This window comes from Sminthopsis crassicaudata, chromosome 2, assembly GCF_048593235.1.
Source record: "Sminthopsis crassicaudata isolate SCR6 chromosome 2, ASM4859323v1, whole genome shotgun sequence".
Classification (NCBI taxonomy): domain Eukaryota; kingdom Metazoa; phylum Chordata; class Mammalia; order Dasyuromorphia; family Dasyuridae; genus Sminthopsis; species Sminthopsis crassicaudata.
Window position 1 is genome coordinate 34,166,613 of NC_133618.1, and position 25,879 is coordinate 34,192,491.

General features: G+C 44.9%; 1 protein-coding gene across 1 annotated transcript in view; it reads left to right on the forward strand.

Annotated features, from left to right (window-relative positions):
- The window catches only part of RMND5A (required for meiotic nuclear division 5 homolog A), a 62,364-nt gene extending 37,126 nt beyond the window's left edge, over nucleotides 1–25,238 (forward strand). The window contains exons 3-9 of the mRNA XM_074285673.1: nucleotides 4,006–4,140; nucleotides 5,741–5,841; nucleotides 12,931–13,097; nucleotides 15,323–15,488; nucleotides 17,082–17,184; nucleotides 19,510–19,664; nucleotides 20,956–25,238. Coding sequence (XP_074141774.1) covers nucleotides 4,006–4,140; nucleotides 5,741–5,841; nucleotides 12,931–13,097; nucleotides 15,323–15,488; nucleotides 17,082–17,184; nucleotides 19,510–19,664; nucleotides 20,956–21,019 — 891 coding nt within the window. The 3' untranslated portion in view covers nucleotides 21,020–25,238. The remainder of the gene's footprint in view (nucleotides 1–4,005; nucleotides 4,141–5,740; nucleotides 5,842–12,930; nucleotides 13,098–15,322; nucleotides 15,489–17,081; nucleotides 17,185–19,509; nucleotides 19,665–20,955) is intronic.
- The last annotated feature ends 641 nt before the right edge of the window (nucleotides 25,239–25,879 follow it).

The following is a 25,879-nucleotide window of genomic DNA, read 5'->3' on the forward strand; positions in this document are numbered from 1 at the left end:
GTATTCATAATGCATTCTAGTTCTTCTTTGGCCACAGATTCTTTCCTTTTCCACAGATCTGAGCAAGGTAGACTATTCTTTATTTTTCTACTTTGCTTATAATACCACTCTTTATGTCTAAATCATGAACCTATTTTGACCTTATCTTGGTATAGGGTGTTTAGTGTGAATCAATGCCTAGTTTCCTCTATAATGTGGCTGATTTTAAAGAAAGAGACTAATAAAAATTTGTTAAATTCTAATAAGCTCTACATTGACTTTTTTTTTGTTTTTAATGTATTTTTATTTTTGGCCCTTCCTATACATTTGAACCCATTAGAATTTTGAGTTGTATTAACATAATGAACTTGGACATTTCTGGCATATTCAACTGTTATGTTCATGGACTGCTTCTCTAGTTATTCAAGTTTTGCTTTGTTTCATATATAAATTCATTAACTTAGTAATAAATCTGACTCCACAATCTGACTTGCGCTGTAGAGGTGGCTTTTTTTCAGTGTTTTATTGATTCTTCAAAATAAATGCATATTCTTCTTCCTATACTATATTCTAGATAAATTGTACTACTGGTTCTTTTCCTGATTTCAGAATCCCTTCTTACCCAGTTTCACATATAAGTTTTCCTCAGTTTCTGGAATGTATTCCCTTTTCATTTTTTATATCCTTACTAGCCATAAATTGGTTAATGACTTTTTTTGTTTCCTAAAGTATTCCATTGTATTTCAGTGTATTGATATTTTTGAAAACAGTTTATTTATATCTGAGCCCTTTGTCGAAGTTTGTTGACAGAAATATATTTGATATGATTGAGACACAGTATCTATCTGCTGGTTGTTTTACATAAGAATCTTTTCATTATGTATTTTTTAAGTGCTATATATATATTTTTTAAAATTTATCTTAATGTTATATTTGGCCAAGTCTGAGAAAGGAATATCAAAGTCTCTTTTGCTGTTCAGTGGTGTCAGACTCTTTCGTAACTCCTTGGACTCTGTGGCACACCAGACCCTCCTGTTCTCTTTTATCTTTCAAAGTCTGTCCAAGTTTATGTTCACTATTTTCATGATACTGATCTCCCCATCTCATCTTCTGCCATCCTCTTTTCCTTTTGCTTCAATCTTTCCCAACATCAGGGTCTTTTCCAGTGAGTCCTGCCTTCTCATTATTGACCAAAGTATTTAACCTTCAATTTTAGCATTTGATTTTCTAGAGTTAATATGAATTAATTTCTTTAGGCTCTTTGCTATCCAAGGGACTTTCAGAAGTCTTCTCTAGCACTTGAAACTTTGATTCTGTGGCGGTCAGCTTTTCTTATAGTCCAGCTCTCACCAATGTACCTTGCTACTGGAAAAATCATAGCTTCTCCTACATGGACTTTTGGCATGGTTAGATCTCATAAAAAAGGAGGGTTTGAACCTTCCCTGTCTGCAATTTAGTCCCACAACATGGCCTGGCTCATCTGGAAGAGAGCTTGTGATGTTTCCTTCAGGTTTCTCCCTCTGCTGCCTTTCCTCCAGGCCACTTTGGGAAGGGAAAGCATGGCCTCTCCCCTTTGATCTTTGGCCAGACAGTCCATAGACGCTTGTGGGTTGATCTTTTGTTGACTGATTGCTTCACTCCTCCTGGATCATCCAGAAGTCTTTCCCAAACCCCTTTAGTTTCCATCACTTCCTTCCTTTGTTTACTTGGTCTCTTCATTCCTACAATGTCTCGCTCAGAACTGAACCTCTGATTAGAAGTAGATGGGGCTGGAATTGGGGCTTTCTGCTGGGCACCCTTCACTTTGGAGGCCCTTCGAGTTGTCCTCTGGGCCTATAAGAGATTGCAGGCCATTAAAAAAGTGTCCTGTCTTTTCCAATGTGAATATGTCCCCACCCTATTCATGTAAAATTGTGTTTATGAAGTAATTTGTCTGAGCCTCTTTACAATTTCAGTGACCCTCAGTTGGGATTTTGTGTTATACTTCCACCTCTACTTGATTGCATTGGCAAATTTAACTCTTATCTTTCATTTCTATATCAAGAAAAATGGAAGTAACCTCCAAAATCAAATGTTAGTGAGAATCTCTGTGCACTATAAAATGTGATGCAAATGTAAGGTACTATAGTTCTATGGAGAGGCTGGTTGGAAACTGTCTGGGACAGATGTACTTGACCTCTGATCACCAGAGTTGTATTTTTGAGGCATCATTAAGAATCAAAGATGAAAGTGGTTTACACTTCCTCAGGTGAATGTCTGTGAGCATCTTTGTCTGTTCCTAAGATCTGGTTTCTGAGGTCAGTTCTTCTGTGCTCCATGGCATCCTTTATGTTTATCATCAGTCTAATTTAGGCTCTCAGCCACTCTCAAATGAACTGTGGTGACACTTCCAGATCATTGTCACTACAACTTTGTTTCTCCCCAACTACCAGATTGATATTCCTTAAGCACAGGAATAACTCTATCCCAGACACTTTGAAGGATCTTCATTTTGACTTGTTTTGCTGGCTAAGTAGAGATTGAACTATACACAAATATAATTCTCAATAGAGTGTAAGGTTGGACATCAAATCACAGTGATTGAACCTTCATCTAGTTCCCTCAGCATCCATGCTTAATTATAATTTAAATGACTAGCTGCCATATCAGTAATTTAAATATCATCCAAAGGCTCAGTGGTTTTCCCATTTTTACATGTATACATAATCTGATAATTAAAGGGTTTTTCTTTTCTTGGTTAGTAGTCCTTCCCTGTTCACATGGTAGATGCCTAATAAATACTTGTTGAATTCACTTGAATTGGTAGAAAGCTATAAGATTTGGTTTAATACGTTTTGTCAAGCTGATGGACTCATGACTTTTGTCATCTGTTATCACTAAAGTTTATTTCATTTCATTCTCATGGAAGAAAGAGTTTTTAAACTCATTGAAGGAAGAGAAAACATTTTTACTAGTACTATTTAAGTGGGAACCAAGAAATTCACATTTGGTTTGGTTTAGATGATGCTAAAGAGTCTCTCTGGCCATCTAAGCCTTGGTTCGTGCTTCTTGCTTACTTTTTTTTTTTTTTTTGGTGGGTGTTCTAAACCTCTTTGCCCATTTGTGTTACAAACCACTGTGTCCATTTGTAATACATGCCATTGTTCCCTTTCCACACACCCCCTCCCCTTTCATGTGAATGGTTCTTTGTCCTGGAGGCCAGTGGGGGGAGAGGACTTGGGGGAAGAGAGGTTGGACTGTGATACCATCTTTTTCTGTTCCCAACACTTGAGGAGTGTGGGGAACGAATCCATTGTGGGAGGTTGGGGGCGACTACGCTGTCACAGAAAACAGAAAGATGGGATAATGTGTTTGAAAGTATTGAACTACTATGCAGAATCTGATAAGCTGGAATGGAGCTCCCTTGGCCCAGCACTGCCAGCCCCCTCCAGGCCTGGCTGACAATAACCGCTTTCTCCCATTAGTCGCTGGGTGCTTTGTATCAATTCATTTTCGTAAAGTAAATTAATACTGAACCTTTAAGAGAGATGGATGTCTGTACAGAGAAGACGAATCAACAGAATGACCAACAATTTGTGTATTTTCATATTTCTGCATATGACTTTTACAGTTACATCTTTTGTTGTGTTGCCATTGTTGTCTTAGACTACTGACTTGGCAGTTATATTCAGGACAGTCATTTCTTTGTGGGTTTTTTTTTTTTTTTTTTTTTAAGCCATATTAAAAGAATGAACCTTTGGGAGTTTTGGAATAGACTTCTTTATCACTCTCATGTAGAAAATGGCCTTTTGAATTTAAAATCTCGTGGGTAAATTGATATGTCCTGGATAATGAAACTGCTTTCAAGAAGGAGACAATGGACGGATGATGTTCTAATGCATCATTCTGGACCTTTGGAGGGAGCTTTTTTTAGATGGCTGGGTGGCAAGCAAATAAAAACATAACTGAGCAGCAACCACATTGCAAGCGACTACTACTTCTGAGGTGATGTTCCCTGGCCAATTGAATGTTCATTTTTCCTTTCAGAATTTTGATTCCGACATCAGTAGTGTGGGAATTGATGGCTGTTGGCAGGCAGACAGCCAGCGGATCCTCAATGAGGTGATGGTGGAGCACTTTTTCCGACAAGGAATGTTGGATGTAGCTGAGGAGCTCTGTCAGGTAATTGGGAAATAGATGAGCATGTGGTGAGAAAGGAATACACTCAGTGCTTAATCATTCCAAAGCAGGCTTCAGATCTCTGCTGACCATCATCCATTTATCCATTTATCTATTTATCTTTTTATTTATATCTTAAATTTTATCATAATTATTTCTATTTTTAGAACTTGGCTAATCATTACTGGAGGTTACTTTTTAATTTTAAAAAATTATTTAATTAAATACATCCCAATTAAATGTAAAATTTTCAAATAATCATTTTGTAAAATTTTGATTTCCAAATTCTCTTCCTTCTTTCTCTTCTCCCTCTTTGAAAAGGCAAGCAACTTGATATTGATTGTGTGAAGTCACACAAAACTTTTCCCTATCAGTCACATAGCAAAACAAAAGACAATATAAAGCAATAACAATAAAGAGTTTTGAAAAAGTATGCCTCACCTTCTTTCCAATCAGACTTGTGGATGTGAGGGATCCCACCTAGATTGAAAGAAAAATAAGATTATTGGTAAGACTTCCCCCCAGTATCTATAATTTTATTATATAATTCAGTGATGAGTGGTTACATTACAGAAATGATTAGACTGGTGACTTAATTTCTTTTTCCATTTTATACCTTTTAAATACTTCTTAAAAGTTAAAACACTTAAAAAAAAACATTCCTTAGCTTTATTCTTTATTATATGGAATGGCTCTGTGAAAAGGGGAGGGGAGAAATACAGTGAGAAATTTAGGCAACATATAAAAGACATCAATAAAAACTTACTAAAGAGAAAAAAAAAGTATTCCTCAGTTTGCAGCTAAGTGTTCTTCATTTCTCTCTTTGGAGATGGATAGTCTTTTTCATTATGGATCCTTTGGAATTATTGCCTTTATGGGTCATTGTCTTGATTGGAGGAGCTAAATCTTTCACTGTCGATCATCCTTATGGTATTGCTATTACTGTGTTCAGTCTTCTCTTGATTTTGCTCACTTTGCTTTGCATAAGCTCATATAAATCTTCCCAGGATTTTTTGAAACCATCTTGCTGTTCATTTCTTATAACACAATAATATCATAATCACGTAACAACTTATTTAGCCTTTCCTCAGTTAATGGGCATCTCCTCAATTTCCAATTTTTAGGCAAAAAAGAGTTGCTGTTAGTAGGTTATATCTTAAATGAACATGTCTTCGTAGTATTATGAAAATCATTTTGATCTTCTGGGCCCTTCCTGAAATGATATCTGAGAGGAATCCCTAGACCACTGATTTAGGGAGCTTAAAATATTTTAAAAGCTAGAGCATACTCTTTATTTTCTAGATGGGAAAAGTATAGACTAAATTATTTACATAGAATGGAGCTGCAAATAACCTCTTCTAAAAATGGAATGTCACATTTTGATCATAGCTTAAGCCAAACTTAGGATTGTCCCTTCAGGCACTTGGAACTTGTGTTTATGCTCCTTAATTTGTAGAGGAATACATGCTTTTTCAACAGAATTTTTAAAAAATTCTCCCAAATTTCTAATGCTAGATTTCTTTTCTTTTAATGCCGTTTCATAGCTCTGACTAAAGATACCAAAGGAAATTTTCTGGTTTTTTTTTTTTTTTTTTTCTTTCAGGAATCTGGACTGTCTATAGACCCAAGTCAAAAAGAACCATTTGTGGAATTAAATCGAATATTGGAAGCATTAAAAGTCCGAGTTCTGAGACCTGCTTTGGAGTGAGTGACTAAGCTTGATTGCCTTTGAATATCTTGAGGGAAGGAAGTGTTATGTGGTACCTGCCTCTGGGCTATAGGCCAGCGTTATGGGTTTTTTGGCTGATGTTGTCTCCTCTGACTGTCTCAATGCTCTGGGAGGTGGGACCTGCCTTAGTACCCTTTAATAGTGAGGAAACAGTCAGAGATGAAGTGACTTTTGAAGGTCACAGTCAAGGCAGGCCAGTGCACTTTCCCCACGTGCTATCAGCCACAGCACTGGGAGGGTTTAGGTCCCTGCCTCTGATAAAAAATGGAGCAGATCGCAGGCCCAGGCTGTTCTGGCAGGCTTGGATCTCGAGGGAGGTGCCAGGCTGGCTCTGGAGCTGAACTGGTCTGGAGGAAACTGATTGGAAGAAGTGTTAGATGCCAAGCTGTAGGAGGGCAGGGACATCATAATTTTAGCCTGTGTGCCAGGGCCTAGCACACAAAGTGTTTGATAGGAGCTGGTTGGTTCAGATAAGTGGACATCTCCTGGGACAACTTTTGGAAACACTGATCAAAATGGGACTATTCGGTTTTAACTGAAATTTAGACAGCTTGGGGTGGTAATAGAGAAGACAACAGCTGGACCCTGATCTATATTGTATTTTCATGAGAACAAAACTTTGTTCTCTCTGTTCATGGCTTCCTTGTTGTCCTCTTAATGCCCCTAATACAAGGCTCTAGGAGAGTCTTGTTAGTCTTCAGCCTGTGGGAATCATCTGTCTGCTCCCAGGACGTTTGCCCTTGAGATGCTGAGTCCTAGGATGCCCTTAAGGACATTTGTATATGACCCAGCAAACCTGTGCTTGGGGGGAGGGGGCTGGATGTCCCCTGGCATCGTCCTCATGGGAATTTACAACTAAGGGGCTGGTGAGACTCCTGGTTGATGTAGGGAGGATGTGGTTTGGGACACTGAGGCAGCTGAATAGCAGCTTCTCCTGGAGCAGATCAGTGCCTCAGGACTCCTAGACTCTAAGTCCCAAACCCAGCCCTGCCTCATCTCTGGGTACATTCCTAGGCTCAGCGTCAACTTGTTTTGTTCTTGAAATTCCCATTTTCCTGCGATGGGCTCTGGGGCTCCTGCCTCCCAGGGTGCTTCCCACCTGTGGCACCACTTTCCGCCTCCTCTCTATTTACTTACAATGTGAGGCTTGAGCTGGCCCAGGCAGCCAGGGCTGAAGTTCTGGGATTTCCTCCCCTCACATAGCCAAACCCAGCGACTGGAGTGGAGGTTCCCAGAGCCTCTGGACCAGGGGACCCAGGTGGGTGGTCCTGTGCCTGTCCCCTCTCCCAAAAGTCCTTGTCTCCTATCTCTGGGGAGGAGCGCCCTTGTCCTCCCAGCTCCTTTGATTGTGTGGGCCCATGTGGGAGAAGTAGAAAGGCTGGTTTTGGGGTATCTGTCAGCTTTTAATGGGCGCTTGGCCTTTCTCACTGATCAGTCTGGCCAAGCCAGCAGTCTCTACCAGATATCTCAAGTCTCACTGAGCTTCCATGTTATACTAGCAGAGCCCTCTCCCAGCCTCATCTAGCCACTCTCAAAACCCAGGGCTCCCAACTCCCTCCGGGGGAGCCTTGCCTCCCCACCATGGCTTTGTATTCGCAGGGCTGCAGTCTTAGGCCCTTTCTCCAGCTGCTGGTCTCAGAGTTGGTCCTCCTGAAGTCTTCCTGGCGCATTTGCGCAGTGCACAGGGGCGTGCCCCCCAGAGCCAGGGTTTCCTTTGTGTTTGCTTTACTTTATACACAGCCAGATGGACCGCACTCCTGGATCCCACCGGCCTCCAGATGGCAAGGAGCACTGCGTGCACTGTGTGCCAAGCCAGGGGTTGGCCAGCCTTTCTCAGTTCAGATCTGGCCTAAGTGAACCCTCTTTACTTTGGTTTCCTGTCCCATAAAATGGGGATTCTGCCTGGCACATAATTAACTCTCTTACTAAGCTTTTACCATATCTGAGAGTAATAGCCACTGTCCTCTGGAGACCTAACCTGTCAGTCCAAGCAGAAGTTTTTCTACCTCCTCCTTTTCCTATCTTCTCCCTCCTTTTTTCCTTCCTTTTTTCCCGCCTTAAAGCTGAAAAATGTTTTTTGTCTTAAGTGGTTTTCCATTTTTGACTTCTTGAAATACAGCCCTGGGAAGGCAGACTTTTAAAAGACCATTGGGCTTCAAATGGAGCTGCTTGACCCCCTGTCAAGCCTAGATCCCTCTGCCTTTCCTGATTCACATCTCTGTGGTTCCTGGGTTAGCTTGTGAGGGCTTAGTATGTATGTAAAGAACAATTGTTTTCTGGTCTATTTTCTCCTAGCTTTCTGCCTCCTGGGAATGACCTCCATTTAGGAAGGCTCTGGTCTTCCTGCACTGCGGGGCCTCCCTTTGTCCCTCTGCTGGACTTGTAGTGAGTCTGGAGGAGGCCGAGACTGGTGATTCTGCCCCACTCCTCTCTAGTTCATCTGCAAGTCAGGGCATCCCTTGGATGATGGAGGAGGGATGGACCACAAACCCTCCTTCCTCTTTTTTATGTGTTATGAGAAGAGTTTCCTGAGAGCGGGAAGCTTGCCTTAGTATTTATGTTCCTGACCCTTGGCACAAGTTCTCTATGCCCACAATCTCTGCACGTGGAGACCTGCCTTCAGCCTCACAGTAATGTAGTGCTCGAGCTCCGGGGCCAGCCCGCCGGCTCTGCCTGCCTTCCTGTGTGCTCCTTATTCTCCGGCGCTGTCATTACCCAAATGTCCATTCAGTATTTCTTGTCTAATTGAAATGCACATGAACTTCCCCCTCTTAGCTGTCTGGGCATGCCGGGTGCTTTAGTGGGCAATTAGGAGATGGGGCGCCTCCACAGACATCTGGGAATCCCCCTGTACTACATATGCCGATGACCTTTCCTGCTTGGTGGACAGGAAGTTTCCTCCGCTGTCCAGTTCTGCCACTGGAGACAAACCGAAGGGAGCTAAGCCCTCCTCCCTATGATAGCTCGTCAGGACTCCAAAGGGTTCCCCTGTTCTACCTGATCCTCCACACTCCTTTCACCATCTTTGTGGCCTCCTCCTGCACCCTCCAACTTATGAAAATGTGAAGTTAGAAAGCAAAGTGAGCAAGGTATGTGGTGTGTGATCTGCTGTGCACCTGGCAGATGGTGGATTCTGGTGTCCTTTCCACTTGGCCAGGAGCTGCAGTGTGACTAGCTTCAGCAGGACTGAGAAACAGGAAGATGAGGAAGATCTTATTTCTTCTTCCTCCTCATTAGCTTCCTGATTTAAGTACTTTTATGACATGAAAGGCCTTTTTCTTGGCTTTTATTAGCTGGGAAATGTAGTTCTTCTGCTAAGGTCACTTGAGTTTTCATTTTCATCCTTTATTGTGATATTATTGTAGTTAGAAATCTATTTATAGCAAATAAAGGGGACTAAAGAATTATTCACCAAAGCTAACAAGATAAATGGAAGCCAGAAGATTAGAATGATAAGAATGATTTTATGGCAGTTTTAGAATTATCTTGAAATTAACTCTGAAAAATATCAGTCCACAAAGACCAAATGGTCAAAATGTTCCAGACTTAGAACAAAAGGTTAGCCTTCTTAGAGTGGTTCTTGAGCTCATTATCTTGGCATTATCTTTTTTTTTTTTTTTTTTTTTAAGTTAAATTTTATTTTTAATCTGCTCACTGAATGAGCAGATTAATTCAGATAGGATTGTCATTTTTAGACCTTGTCTGGAATCAATGAGAAGGCGGAATCCTGAAAGAAGGAAGAGGTGGTTATCAGGCAGGAAAGCGTCCTCTGCTGCCTGCTCGGACCCATGGGATGGGAGCTGGGGAAAGGGCTGGAGTGACCTGCTGCTGCATGCAGGTAGTGCCTTGGGCTGCGTATGTGAACATCAGCCTTCTTTGATTTATTTCTACAGTTGTGATATAGGTTTGCTTACAGATGCTTTTATAAGGGACCTGAGGGAGACACAGCATGGACAGGGGAAAAGTAATCTGGGGGGGGGGGCTGGTTCTTTTATCTGATTGGAAATACCAGTCTATGTTCCTCGCAGAGAGGAAGAGCTGAGGGAAGAATGATGTACGGCTCTTGGAGACCCAGGCCTGGGCAGGGAGCATGGCGGGTCTCTCTGGGCTTTTGTTTGGCAATTTATCATCACTCTATCGTCTCAAAGCCCTTGGACACTGCTTTCTGGAAACTCAGGGCTCAAGGGAGCATCTTTTGGGGGAAATAGAAATAGTCCTAGAGACCCCTCCCCCAAGAATGTGGCCCTAAGGAGGGTTGGAAAAGGGGGTCTTTGTGAGCCATTGGTATAAAAATTAAACTGAGAGCCTCAGGAAGAGATATCTCAGTGTTGGGAAAAACGTACACTTAAAATTGAGAGGAATTGAAAAAGTTCTCTGAGTGTGTGTGTCTGTGTCTCTGTCTCTGTTTCTGTCTCTCCCCCCCGCCCCCCTCTCTCTCTGACACATATACAGAGACACACAGAAGTGAATATGGGATTGTTAATCTTGGAGGGTGGGAGTGGAGTCTCATGGATGTTCCTGGCACAGAGCTCCCATTTCCCTCACTAATGGCAGGGGCTTTGAAACCTGTGCTGAGTCCTGCCTCGGTGTCAGGGAACCTGGGAGTTGCCTTGAACTTCGTCATAAACGGGAGGCGTTTTCTTCTCCCTTGGGGACAGCACCTGTTGGCAAAATGGAGGAGCCGTAAGCAAAGCTCGTTCCTGGTGACGCCGCTGACCTCTGGAAGGTCGCGCCCTGGCCCTGAGCCCCGGTTGGCTCGGCTTGTGGCACTGGGGGACCCGCCGTCTCTTTGGAGCTTGGGGTTTTGTGTATGGTGAAATCTAGATTTAATCACAATAAACTTAGTTAGGAGTTAGGAGGGTTAAGGGAAGAGTCCTCTTAAATTGTAATTAAGACTTGGAGAGAAGGAAGGGGAACAGATGTTTTTACAGTTCTGGCTGTGGGCCAGGTTCTGTGTTCAGCGCATCACAAATATGGTCTTCTTTGATCTTCACAGCAACAAATGGAGGCTAGCATTAGGGACCCCTTACACTTGAGGAGACCGAGGTAGAGTAAAGTGGTTTTCTGGAGGTATTGTGGACTAATAAGGGCTTGAGTCTAAATTTTAACTCAGAGCCCTACTCCAGGAGGGCGAGCTGTGGGACTGAAGGCCCTGGGGAGGCCGCACTGGGCTTCTTGGTCCTTCTTGGCCCAGCTTGGAGTGTGGGGGAGGTGCTATGCTTAATTCTTTAGCTCCCAGCAGCCCTACTGCCACCATGTTGTATCTAGCCGCAGCAGAGGCTCCTCGGACCATTTCTGGCTCAGGGGTACGTCTCCCCGGCCTGTGTCATTGTTGGGGCTGCCTGTAGTCCTCAGTAATCGCCTGAGGCTTGGGGTCTCTGGGGACACAGCTCAGCAGCCTTCCTTGAGTGCACAGTTGGGGAGAGGGTTGCTGCCTTCTCTGCCTCCAGCAATGCCCGCCAGCCAGCGGGCTCCATGTCTTCAGACTCCCTCTCCCTCCCTCCTGCTAGCCCCTTCCCCCATGCCCTTCCTACACTCCCCCCATGAGAGCAAAGCTTGCTTAGTCTGTGCCTTGGAGGGCCTCGCCATTAAAGTGATGGCGTCCTCCACTTGGGGAAGCACTATATGCAGGGCACCGCTAAGGGCTTATTACTCCCTCTGATCCGCATGACAACCATGGAACGGAGGCGCTGCCAGGCTCCTCATCTTACACCTCTGGCAAGGATGAGGCTGGGGGGGAACCCCGACCTCCCTAACTCCAGGTCCCCCCACCCCCAGCTCCCAGCAGGGATCCTCAAGACTGTCCTGGCTAATCCCTTCATCCTCACAGACTTGAGAAGACTGAGTCTCTTTTCTGTGGGCACAGGGCTGGCAATTGACCAAGAATTGGAAAGACTACCCCATGCTAGTCTGGCCTCTGCCTCTCAGGCCGGGCACTGCCCTGGGCTTCGGGTGCTTGCATTTGGCAGGCAGGTTCAACCCTGCCTCTCTCACAGTCAGGTGGCCCAGGCATGTGTGAAAGGCTCCATGAAGCTCTCCTGTGGGCTGCGGTCAGTCACTCACCCCCACCCTATTTACCCGGTGCCTTCCCAGTACCTCCAGGCCCCCCGATCTCACGCCCCCACCCCAGCAGATCCCATGTTGTTTTCAGGACTCCACTCGGAGGCCGCTTCAGGCAGGCCTTGCCTGGTCCTGGTGAGATGGCAGGGCATCCTGGAAGCCTCCTCACCTACACCCAGGCCGCTCCGTGCGCCCCCCCCTCCCCCCACACTGACTAGAAGGGCCTGGCAGGGGGTCACATGTCTGGGACCCTCCGCTTTGGTGTCCGCAGGGTTGACAGCCATGGCCCTTGGATCGAATGCACTCGGTGAATGATGTCCTCTCACTCAGAAGCGTTTATTGTGGTGGAAGACTGCCAAGGAGTGCGTTCTCGCTCTTGTTCCTGTGGGGCTTTTTAAGGCCTTGCAGCTGTGCATGAGCCCAGGGCATCTGCCCTAGCCTAGCAGGCCCTGACCTGATGCCATTTATTCCAACCCTCATTGTGCACGGGCACCTAGAGGGGCTGGTGGTGGACAAGGGTACCCACTGTGTGCCAGGCCCTCCATTGCCTGGTGGTTCTAGCACGCTGAGGGGCCGTGTCCGTTCTGAGCGTTGTGCTTAGAGCTGGGTTGGCCTTCGTTGCATTTGGCACGTTTCCTATCATGGAGGAGCAGCCTGGTGAGGAAAGGTGGGAACAGGGCTGGAGGGGGCCAGGCTCCCTGGGCCTCTCAGCTGCTCAGTGACCTCCTGGGGGGCACGATAGCAGGTGTGGGGCTTCCCATGCCACCATCTCCCGTGCCCCTCCCTCTCCTCATGGGGAGCTGGAGCTGCCGTGGGCTCAGAGGAGCCGCCGTCCTCGGGCTTCACAAGAAACCAGTTCCAGGAATTGGGCTGGCTACCGAAGGCCCCACTAGGTGGCGGGGCAGGCCCTTCCTTCCTCCTAGAAACTCCGGTGGTGGCTTTGCTGTGGAACAGTTGCTGTGGGTGCAGCCCAGTGATGGCTCTTCTTTCTCCCTTTTCTCCAGATGGGCGGTGTCGAATCGGGAGATGCTCATGGCCCAGAACAGCTCCTTGGAGTTCAAGTTGCACAGATTGTACTTCATCAGCTTGTTAATGGGCGGGACCGCAAACCAGCGGGAAGCTTTGCAATATGCTAAAAACTTTCAGCCATTTGCTCTAAACCACCAGAAAGGTAAGTGGCCCCTTCGTTCCCAGGGTGGAAATGTGGGAGGTCTGGCCGAGAAACGGACGTTCTGGAAAACATTGGATCTGGACCCCTGAAATTGCTTCATGAAAAAGCACCACAGCAGCATTTCTCACTTCACTGAAGGGATCGAGGCCGTCGGCCTTGGAGGAGCTCCCTGCTTCCTTCCCCTCCTCTCCCAGAGCTCGGCTGTCTTCTGCCACTTCCCCGATCTCGGCTAAGGCAAGAGCGGGGCCCATCTTCTTGCTCTGGGATTCCATTCTACCCCGTCTCTTCCCTGGAGCATCGGCCCCCTCATCTTCTCTGCTCTCTCCCCAGAGTCCTTGGGCTTGCAGCAAGCTCTCATTGCCCACCTTCTAGCCATCAGTGTTGCTCCTCTCCACAGACTGTCTGCCCCCGGGACCCCCAGCTCTCCTCTCATCATTCTCTAAGCCTTTTGAGAGCTGGCCTTGGAGCTCCCAAGGCAGTGGAGATGGTCTCTGGGGCCTTTCTCAGCCTCCTCCTCCTCCTTGACCTTTGGCACAGCGAGTCACCCTCTTGTTTTGGCTCCTGCCCACGGCCCTCTGGGTTCTGCCCCTTTCTGCCTAACTCTGATGCTCACTGCAGGTAGGCGTCCCCAAAGGCTCGGTCCTGCCCTTTTTTCTCTCTCTTGACCCTCTTGGTCAGCGCTCAGTTTGCTGCAGGTGAGGCTCTCTTGTCATTTAATCTTCCATCTCCAGATGCCTGTTGGACCTCTTGAGTTAACTATGTCTAAAACAGAAATCCCCTCCCCCCAGCCCCCAAGCAGCCTCCTCTCTTTCCAGCTTTCCTGTTACTCTCCCTCTTTTACCTAGACTTGGCTCTCCCCTCCTGTGGATTCTCCATTTGTCCGTCCCCCAACCTCGGCTGCCTCCCTTCAGGATCAGGTGCAGAGCTCCCCATCTGGCTGTTTGGATGCTAACAACCCCCTCTCCCCCCCGCCTGCCCTTTTGGTCCCTGTCTAGGGGTCCTGTACTTGACCAGCAGCACTGGCCTGAACGCTGACTCAGATGCTATACTTTTCAGTGCCTGGGCCTGGCTGCTGCAGCCTCCCTTTCTCCTCTGCTTCCTGGCTCCCTTCAAGACCCAGCTCGATTTCCATTAGCTCAAGAAGCCTTTCCTGGGCCTTCTTTGTTCTCCTGTCCTTCCCCCCTTAACGCCAGGACCTTCCCTCAGATTATCTGCCATTGACACTGCCCACATCTTACATGCCTACTCTATTGCTTGCATGTTCCTCCTCCTCCCCCTCTCCCCCTCCCCACGAAAATGGAGCTTCTCAGGAGCAAGGACTGTGCTTTTTGCCCTTTTTTGTGTCTCTGGCGCATAACATGGTGCCCAGCACATCGCCAGCATTTAACAAGTGCCTGTTGACTGTCAGAGATGACACTGTTAGGTGTATTAGAGAGCCTGGTAACCTGGTCACTGAGATTGAAGTGTAAGAGAAAAAAAGATGAAATATTCCATTGCCTCTAAGAAAACATGAAAATATATGTTGGAAGATGCTTTGAGCTACTGTCTTAATCTAAAGCGGACTCTTGAAGTGGCCAGATGATTGTCCCCTTGTGGCAGCCCTTCCTACCCCATTTTGCCTTTTTGATGAAACGGGGTTGGTGCTAGAAAGGAAGGGGGTCTGGGAACCTCGTGATCCTAATACCCACACGGAAGTTTGGGAGCCAGTGCACTCCCCTCCCCCAGTAATGTACACAGTTATTGCATTCGGTGATGTGCAAATTGCATGTGCAAATAAAACCTTCCTTTTCTCTTCTCTGTCTGATCCACATTGAGGCACTTGGGACTCATTTTTTGCACAGGAAAGGGAGGAACATCTCTGCATGAACAGCATTATTTTTAAAAGAAATGATTGAGGGGGCAGCTAGGGGGCGAAGTAGATAGAGCACCAGCCCTGAAGTCAGGAAGACCTGAGTTCAAATGTGGCCTCAGACACTTAACACTTCCTGCTTGTGTGACCCTGGGCAAGTCACTTAATCCCAACTACTGCCTCAGCAAAAAAAGAAAGAAAGAAAGAAAAAGAAATGATTGAGCAATTCCAGAACACATTGATTAGTTTTTGTTTTTTCAACTGTCTTTTCCCTTTTACTTTTTTCCCATGAACGAAGGAGAAAATCTTGATCCTTTATAAAGTTAAAATTTTAGTTCTAACCACACTGCTAACTAACTTGATTTTTATCCTTCAGATATCCAGGTCTTGATGGGAAGCCTCGTGTACCTGAGGCAGGGCATCGAAAACTCACCTTACGTTCACCTGCTTGATGCAAACCAGTGGGCGGACATCTGTGACATCTTCACTCGGGACGCCTGTGCTCTCTTGGGGCTGTCCGTGGAGTCACCACTCAGTGTTAGGTATGGCGGGGTTACTGCAGTAAATGCTGGTTCTGTGGACGCCCCCTCCTAGGGGAAGGTACCTGGCTAGTGTTTTGTTTGTCTTCCTCTTATGCAAAATTAGAATAGCTGCTCTCTCTGTTCTCCAAGCTCCTCCCCTTCTCCTCCTCCCCCATTCTTTTACGATGCTGTGTATACCACTACATAGGCCTGTGGGATGATGTCAGGGCCACTCTCTGCTAGCAGAGTCACTTCTGTTTCCTCAGGCTCGTGAGTACCAGTCAAACAAGTGGGACTTTTGAGGAGTCTGGTTGTCTTTGTGACGTGGGAAATCCCTCCCCCTTTCCTAGTATTTCATTCTTACTGTAAAACAAAGGGTTTGAAGGAGATGGTCTCCGAGGACTGCTGGTGGTCTGCTAATCCCTGTGAAGGTCGCCCTGGCTGTTACTGTGGTCCTTTCTAAATGGTAGGAGCTCAGTGAAGTTGGTGTGGCCTACTGTGCCACCATTAAGAAATGGTTTGGGGTTGAGTGGAATCTCCGTCCAGGTTCTCTCATAACAAACTGTCCTTCCCTTTTGTGCCTTGGCTGGTAGGGCGGAAGGCAGAGCTCCTTAAAAATGACTCTTCTTGCCAGATCTTGAATATATTCCTTTGTTTATGTTTAGGCCAGTGTAGCAAAGAGAAACGGGGGTCCATACTGTGTACAGTCAGCCATTGACTTAGTGGAAAAAGTGAAAAGTTATGGATGTTTATTTTGCTGGAATTTCCCACTTCCATTTTGTATGAGCTGCAGTTGGCAGCATTGAGGGTGTTTGACATCTCTGGTTTAGACCCCTTTGTTTTCTTACTTTAAAAGTGGAACTGGCTGAGAACCAGGGATCTCCTGAAGAGAGTGATGGTGCCCTAGTAGTACTATCAAGAAGCAGAGCTTGTCCCTGTAGAGATCTAGCCAGGCAGGAAATCTTGGAGCTTGTTGGTAAATGAAAGTTGGGATCAAACTTTCATAGATGCAGCTCATTATGGAGGAAAGAGAGTGGGGCAGATGCTTGGTGCTTAAACAAAAAAAAGTACACTTGGTAGAGATGGGTTGACATTGCTTTTTAGTAACTGGAGAAAGCACATCGACAAGAGTAAGTGAAAAGCAAAGGGCATTGTGGGCCCGTGGGAAGAGGCTCTGTGTTGGGAGATTTGGTTTCCGTCTGAGCCCAGCCACTTGGTACAAATCCCTTACCTCTGATTGTGGCCTTCTATTTTCTTCTCTGTAGAATGTAGAGGTTGAGCTAAATGACCTTCAGTTCCTTCCTCTGTAGAAAAAGGTTAACAGTAAGACGGATCTCAGAGGGTCACTATGAAGATTAAATTAGATAGATACTGTCTGTTAGCAACTTAGTCAGTAGGAACTAGTGTCATCATCACTCTCATTTCTCTGATTAAAAACCTGATTGGTTCTCTTGAGTAGTTTCCAAATCTGATATGAAGAACAGTGTGAATTCTGTATTTCCTTGGGTTTTCTTAGTATTTTGATCAGAGGTGACAGCAACAGTGTCTGAAATTGAGTCTGATTTTTTTTTTTTTTTTTTTTTTTTCCTCTTCCTCTCCCTCTCTCCCTGCCAGTTTCTCAGCAGGTTGTGTAGCCCTGCCAGCTCTGATTAACATCAAGGCGGTGATTGAGCAGAGGCAGTGCACAGGCGTTTGGAACCAGAAGGATGAGTTGCCTGTAAGTTAAGGGTCAAGGGATAGTTTTTCCCCCTCTGCCAAAGTACACAGTGACTGGGGATTGCTGGGGTTCGTAGTAGCCGATGCCAGAGGGTGTGCTTAGCCACGGGTCCCTTCATTGGACTTCTGGAGCCTCTGATCTTGGTGATCCACCACCTCTGGACTACATTCCCTCCCTCACTTGTTGTGAAGCTGCTCTCTCCTGGCTTTCCCCTGCCTGCCCTGCTGCTCCCTCTCTTTCTCCTCTCTCCTTTCACATCTTTTCCCCTCTAAGCTTCCACCTATTGCTAAATCTGCATGTCTTCCTCTCCTTCCTGCATTCACAGCTCCCATTCAAGCTCTTAGCCAGACTCCTCACACCAGTCCAGTTCATCCTCCAAAAAAGGATGTGTCTGCAATAGTCAGTGACTGTAGTAATCTAGTTTGGACAAACCCAAAGATCCCACTTCTGGGGTAAGAACTTAGTATTTGACAAAAATTGCTGAGAAAATTGGAAAATAATATGGCAGAACTAGGTAGGCATTGACCAACATCTAATACCTATACCAAGATAAGGTCAAAATAGATTCGTGATTTAGATATAAAGAGTGATAGTATAAGCAAATTAGAACAAAGTATAGTCTACTCTCAGACCTGTGGAGAATGAAAGAATTTGTGGCCAAAGAACTGGAGTCTAGTATAAAATGGAAAATAGATAATTTTGATCCTATTAAGTTAGAAAGTTTTTATACAAACAAAACCCATGCAGACAAGATTAGAAGGAAAGCAGAAAACTGGGGGGAAATTTTTTACATCTGAGAGGGTTCTGATAAAGGCCTCATTGCTTTTATAAGAATACAAGCCATTCTCCAGTTGATAAAAGGTCAAAGGATTAAAACCATTTCTAGTTATATGAAAAGGTGGTCTAAATCACTATTGATCAGAGAAATCCAAATTAAGAGGTACCACTACATGCCTCTCAGATTGGCTAAGATAACATGAAAAGATGATGAATGTTGGAGGGGATGTTGGAAAACTGGGACACGATGCATTGTTGGTGAATTGGTTGGATCAGTTCACAATTCTGGAGAACGATTTGGAGTTATGCTCAAAGGGCTGTAAAACTGCATCTCCTTTGATCCAGCAGTGTCTCTACTGTACCTGTATCACAGATCATAAAAGAGGATAAAGTACCCATTTGTGCAATTTGTGATGGCCCATTTTGTAATGCCAAGGAACTGGAAATTGAGTAGAATGGATACCCATCAGCTAGAGAATAGCTGAATAAGCCATTTATATGAATGCTATGGAATATTATTGTTCTGTAAGAAATGATCAGCAGGAAGATTTCAGAAAGGCCTGGAGAGACTTCCAGGAACTGATGCTAAGTGAAGTAAGTAGAACCAAAAAAACATGGAAACACGGATCAACAAGATTATGTGATGATCAACTCTAATGGACTTAACTCTTTTCAAGATAGTTCCAATAGACATCCAATAGGATGGAGAGAGCCATCTGCATCCAGAGGAGAATGATGGGGAATGAATGTGGATTACAGCATAGTATTTTCACCTTTTTTGTTATTGCTTGCTTCCTGGGTTTTTTTTTTTTTTTTCCCCTAGTAAATTTTATTTATTTTTAATACACATTGCTTTATGTATCATTTGGGGGAGAAAAATTAGAACAAAAGGGAAAAATCATGGGAGAAATTTTTTTTTAAAGTGAATGTAGCATGTGCTAATTTATCAATCTCCTTAGTTCTTTTTCTCGCTGCAGATGGCATTTTCTATGCAAAGTCTTTTGGGATTGCTTTGGATCACTGAGCCACTGAGAAGAACTAAGTCTGTCACAGTTGATCATCAGACTTTCTTACTGTTATTGTACAGTGTATTCTTCATTCTGCTTGTTTCTCTCAGCCTCATTTCATGTAAATCTTTCCAGGTCTTTCTATAATCTGCTTGTTCCATCAATTTTTATGGAACAATAATATTCCATTACCTTCACACTGAAAACTCATCTCTTGGGATTACTTGTTTCTCTAAGGTCCAAATTGTAGGAATTTCACCAGTTTGATTTTCTTTATCACGGTCACTGGTTTGGTTTCAAATCCTTACAGATTGGCACCAAAAGCAATCACATGGTTTTAATTTTGGAAGTTTATTAATACTCCCTGTAACATTGTGGCAGAATCTGAAGAACGTGTCTCAGAATTAGAAGACGACTTGGAGTTGCAAAGTCACATTTAGATGCTTGATAAAAATCTTTGTTGCATAAAGTAGGCAGAAATTTTAAGAAAGGTCGCCAGCTACTGGTATTAATATGTTTGTTTATTTTTTTGTTAAAACAGATTGAAGTGGACCTTGGTAAAAAGTGCTGGTATCACTCTATATTCGCTTGTCCCATTCTTCGTCAGCAAACAACAGATAATAATCCACCTATGAAATTGGTCTGTGGTCATATTATCTCAAGAGATGCGCTAAATAAAATGTTTAATGGTAGCAAGTAAGTGTCATTTAGAGCTTTAGCAGTTTTCCAAAAATGCTTTTAGAACTTGGAACATTTGGGGCATTTGATGGCAACAAGGGAGAAGAACGAAAGTTAGCGTCCCATCTTTGAAGGCCTAGATTGAAATGTAATAAATAGTGTGGCCCATTGCATAGAGGGCCACGCCCACCCTGATCTGTTCTCTGTGGGGCCTGAGCCAGGCCATTAACCTTGCAGTGCTCACCTGCATTGTTGGAGGTGGTTTCTGTACTGGGAGGGATGAAATGTTAGGAAATGACAGATCTGCCATCTTCTCCCCCAAAACCAGACCAGGCCTACTCCCTGTGGCTTCTTTTGGTAAAAGTGTCAGCAGAGGGGCAGCTAGGTGGCGCAGTGGATAGAGCACCAGCCCTGAAGTCAGGAGGAGATGAGTTCAAATCTGGCCTCAGACACTTAACACTTCCTAGCTTGTGTGACTCTGGGCAAGTCACTTAACCCTGATTGTCTCAGGGGGGAAAAAAAAAGTGTTAGCAGGTGGAGATGGAAGGAGTAAGATCTCCTTGTAGCAGAGGCCACAAGTAACTGGAGCAACTGCACTCTCTATTAAGGCCTTACCCACACTTTGAAGCCAATATGCGGCCATACAGAACCCACCTCCAGCCGTGGCTGGCTCTGGGCAATGGGTTTTTGCCGAAGTTGGTCCTTGACCTGTTTTCACCAAGTCCAGTGAGTTAGGTCAGGAATGGAGGAGGGGCTCCCCTCTTCTTTAGCTCCTGGGAACAAAAGGGTCTCTGGCCAGACCTAGGCTCCCCTTGTATCTCTTATTGATCTTTGGTGGAAATGCTCTTAGCTGCCCAAGATTTCCTCTACAGAATCCAGGCCTTTTGGAGGCATCTTATTGCTTTGTTCATTGAAAACACCAATTCTACATCTTCTCAAGGGTGGGAGGAGAAAGTTGGCTCTCCCCCCACCAAGGTGCCCCTGAGTTGTTTGACAGTCAGTGTGCACGGTGGTTTGAGGCCTTAGCTCAGTCCCAATTGCCCTGGGCAAAGCCCTGCCTCTCTACCTCTTGGTGGGTTAGCCTCAGGCAAGGGCCTTGGCTCCCCAACCTGTGCACTGGAAGGGCTGAGATTGCCTTGTCCTGCCATGGGGACCCCAGGGCGATGACCGAGGAATCGAATCCTGGGGATGGGGATTGAGAGAAAAGAATGCAGGTTAGCAATAGGGTCACCAAAGGGAGAGCAAAAGCTGCTCCCTGAGATCCTGCCTGGTGTTGACAAGCATTCCAGTGTCTTCTCTTTGTCTCTAGATTAAAATGTCCTTACTGCCCGATGGAACAGAGTCCAGGAGACGCCAAACAGATCTTTTTCTGAAGAGTCACTCCGACGCCGCTTGTAAGTGATGCCTTGGATGGCAGGCGCCTTTCAGAGGACAGTACTTGCTGCATTTGCCCCACAGACTGTGGGCTTCCGGGCTGCTCAAAGCAAAAGCGTCAGAATCTTGGTCAGCGTTTGAGTGTCCGCGTTGCGGGCAAGTGCTCCGGGATCGATCTTACCATAGGGCTTTATTATACTCTTGGTCTTCATTTCTGATCAAGTAAATACACCAGCAGTTGTCATTCAATGCCGGTTTTTGTACTTAATTATATGGTGATTTTTTTTTTTTTTTTACTTTTTAAGAGCAGAAACGAGAAATCACCCTCCCCCATGTGTTGAATATTTCTCCTGCTTTTATTCATCCTCTTCTTGATGATTTTCATCCTTGAAGAATGTTTGTGAAAAAGTTTTATTTCCTGTTATGTGTACATAATTAAAAATACTTCAGAAAAAGTTTGATAAATTGAATAGTGGTTATAAAAGTAATTTGTATTTTTTGCTTAAAGAAGAAAACAAGCTGTGATATATTCTGAGTCTGTTTTCATATGTTTCCCTCTGCCCCTTCTTGCAGCTCCTCTTGAAGCCAGACACATACACATGCACACATGGACACACACAAACACACACACACCAGACACATGCACATGCATAGACAGATATGCAGACACACACACATGCATATGCATACAGACACCCATCCACACACATGCCTTAGACAGACACAGGCAAGCGTACACAGGCACATAGACACACATACAGTCACATTCATACAGACATACACACACACATCTGGCTGTGGCCCTGCCCAGGGCTGGCTGCCTCAGTGACCACTGGAGAGAATGCAGCTGGCGGCCTTGTTCTCTGAGCAGGCTCAGTCCACACTCAAGCCCTTGGGGGCCTCCTGGCCTGGGGGCACTTTGCTCCTGGAGCTGGCAGGCCATTGTTTGCAGGCGGACTCCAGGGTTCCTCGCTATCTCTGAAGGTGCACAGTGTAGCTGCAGCCTGCAGTTGTGAGCCTGTGTTGTCTCGTCCTTTAAGCTAGAAGCTCGCTCACCAGTCCCTCAGAACGCATCTGCTTGTTGCCATTTGTCTGTGCTGTTGTGCACTCAAGCTCTCCTCCACATGGGGATGTCTCCTCATTGCTCGCCTCTGATAAGATTATTCCCTTTTCTCTTGAATGCATTGTCTCCAAGGTCCCCGTACGACACGTGCAAGAACCTTTCTTTGTCTTGTGAACTCTGTAGAGAAGAGCTCTTTGGAGAGAAGGTGCCGGTGTTGTGCCTCATAGAGAAGACCATGATTGGGAAATCCACCTTTTTGAAACCCCATTTCATTGGATTTTGGAACTGGACACAATATAAAAACCCTTCATGAGGTTTTTGGAGAAGACTGAGCAGGAGGAGGAGTTTGAGGTTTCAGGATGGAATCTCCAGGGTTGATTTGGCTATTAAAAACATCTGGGATGGGGTGAACTGGGTCTCAGGCTGAGTTACCAGGTGAGCAGCATTCCTTCTCTGGAGGAAGATTTGGATGACGAGGGCAGAGAGAAGGCCAACGGGGATGAAACACAAGACGCTCCTTGGGGGACTGAGTAGGTTTTCCGGATCTTTGATTTACTTGGTTCTCGTGTTAATTTGGATAAGATCTAAAATAAGAGGGTTTGCTTCTTTTGTCCTAAATGTTTGCCTGATGTTGTCTTCTGCTCACAGCTAGAAACTGCCATAAGTCACTTGACAACCAGCAGATTGTGGGCCAATGTTGGAAAGAAGCAGTTTCAAGGAATTCTTGTCATTAGGGTATTTATCAAGTCTGTTTTTTCCCTCCACAGATTTAGCCCCCTGCCAAGCTAAATTTAGTTCTGTACTAACCATATCCTATTCTTTGAATTTCCTATGCCTATATCACACTTAGAATTTATGGAAAATCTTAAAAATACTTAGAAAAAAATGTGTCAGTGCTTGGTGGGCCAGATATTTCTGAAAGCAAACAGGTGCTGTTTGCAAGACCATAAGCCATAGAATTGCTATAAATTTTATTTATCCCAGTGCTAGACATTATGTTAGATTTATAGTTTATTAAAAATATATAGAGAGAACATGACTTAATTGTAGCATTTGGACTTGACTTTCTATTTCCCTAGGGCAGTGTTAGGGCCTTAAAATATGAAATTAAATTTGGGGGTAGGTGATGACTTAGTTTCCAAACCATTTTGTCTGAAGACATGCTTTAGAAAGCACGGCGTGTGCCGTGACATTGATTCACTTAAGACTAGATGTTTCGGAGAAAAGTATTTGAAGAGACCAGGGGCTGAGCTTTTGTATATGGTAACCAAAGAAGATGACTTTCTGATTCCGGTACTATTTCACCATCGCGTGAGATGGCTTGTCCTCACGGTAGCTGATGCCCATGTCCGAAGGGCACAGAAGGGGGGGGCGTCCGGTCTCTGTGTCAGACGCTAATGGGACTGTCAGGGTTTTTTACAGGGTGAAAACAGCAAACCACAGGAATACAGTGTGAAGTCAAAGTCATTTCCAAGTGATTTCTCCAAGTTTTGAGTTTGAAAGTTTTCTCATGAGTCCTGGTCATGGGCAGTGACCATGGGTGATGATCACGGACTTGGCCCACACGTCTAAGCTAAGCCAGTTAAGACCTTACTCTTCAAGTGCTGGGCCGTGACCGGTCTTGCTCTTTTTCCAGTTGAGTTTTCAGGTGGCTCGGGTTGTCTTCGCCATGTTTGCTTGTATGCAATCCCTTTGCGATGCCATTGCTTTTGCTTTCGTGGTGATCATCTGAGTTACTTTTAAAGGTGAAAGATTTGTCACATAAATGAACGGGTATTGGTGCTTCTTGGGACACAAGAGCCACCTCACATTCATAGAGTGTGTGAGTATATAAGTGTGTGAGTATTTAATTGAAAATATGCTAGAGAAACACAGCCTTTGTTGTGATTACCTAGAGCAGCCCCCTCCCCCCCAAAGCCAGCTTAGCAGAGTTGGGGCCGAGAGCGCCGCTGCCACTGGGGCCGGGCATTCCACGTGCCAACCTCTTCAGCGTCTGAGCTCGAAGGGGCCCTTTCTCAACCAGGAGAGTTTGCTCAGCCTCATAGGACAAGCTGCTGGTGCCAGTCATTTGGGTAAAGTGACAGCCAGTCAGTTTGTTTAACCAGCAAACTCGGGTATCTTCAAAATGGGGATGGGGTCAAGGGGGGTGGGAGGTTGCTCAAGTTCATCAGTAGGATGGAAGCCAGATCGCTTGGATCACTCGCGGGGGCAGTCTCTGACCGCACTGATTGCCAGCTCTCTCCAGGGGAGGCTGGGGAGCTGCCCCCAGGCTGTGTTCAGGTGTGGGTGAGTCTTATACATACAGTAGTACATTCATGTTTACCTTAAGCAGGTACAAGAAACCTTGGTATTGAATTGTAAGCAGGTAGATACCAAAAATGGGTAGAATGACACATGTATTTTTAATAGTAGATGAGTCGTTTCTTTTGCAGTATGCATTTTTACAGCTGTTCTTACTTCAGCACCAGGGGAGAGACTGAGTTTTGTTTCTAAAACATTCTCTGTCCCAACCCTGCTCAGCTTTCGCTACAGAAATCATATCGTTTATTTTCTCCCAGGAGGGAATGAAAAAGGAGAAGGTAGTTGGCTTAGCAGCCTTTCTTTTGTCAGCTCTGTCTTGTAGTTAGTGGGAATGTGCACTTGCTAGGGCCTCTGCCTCTACAGTTTCTCTTTCCCGACAAGCCAGGTATGGGATTCCCTAGCATGCAGTAGTGCCTCTTGTGGGGAGAGGGTGGGGTGAGTGTGAGAAGTTGGATGTGTGTGTCAGGGGAGGGGGGTGCACACGTGGACCGGAAAGTAAACGGGATGACCTCCGGATTCAGGTCTGTAGGGAGGGCCTCGACTTGGCCATACAGTTGCCTCAGGATTGCCAGCAGCATGCATGTGTGGTGTTTCCCCCACCCCTAGGTCATCCAATCATCTTGTTCAGATGGCTCAGGATTGTATTTCTTTTGCTTTTGTGCTGTAGGGTTCGATAGTCTTTCTATAATGATGTAACAGAAATAGTGTTGCACTGTAATGTATCATATAGAGCTATATGTATGAAATTTGATCCGTTTTTTAAAAAAAATCTATGTATCTTTGCAAAGGCACAATAAAGCTGCATCTTAGAGACTATAGGCAATAACGCTAACAATAAACACTATTTAACACATGAATTGTGAAATATTCTGTTTGATGGGAGCGGGGGGGGGGAACTTGCATATTTAAGAGACTTCAAGGATTCAATTTAATCCTAATTAAATCTATAAATTTCACTCTGAGGCATATCATATATACATTTTTGGGAAATATGCAAAAAGTTGTTTGAGTTCATATGTAAAACATATGTTTCTTGTGGGCAGGTACTTAAAAATTTTCAGGGCTTTCATCTTTTATGGATTGTCTGTGGACTAGTCCTACATTTATGCACAAAGTGACAAGTCTAAGGGAGAAAGCCTGAAGATTCTGGTAATGTCTTTGGAAGCAAAAACAACTTGGATGCACAAAAAAAAAAAAAAAACTTCTTCCCTGGCAGCTTATGTATAATTTATTCTAAAAGTTTTTTTGTAAAGTTTTTGATAAGACAGCTCATCAAAAGCTTCTAGTAATGATGAGAGTTTCCCCAAGTTTTTTGTCTATATCACCCAGGTCTTTAGCTATACAACTGGTATTATGTGGCCCATCATTGAATGAGGGAAATTCTAAAACTTTCAAAAGATTTAGTATCTGTGTGTGTGACTGTCTGTCTCTGAAAATATGCAGAGGGACCAAAATTAGACATTGTTAGTCTTCACTACAGAGAATGAATTGTACT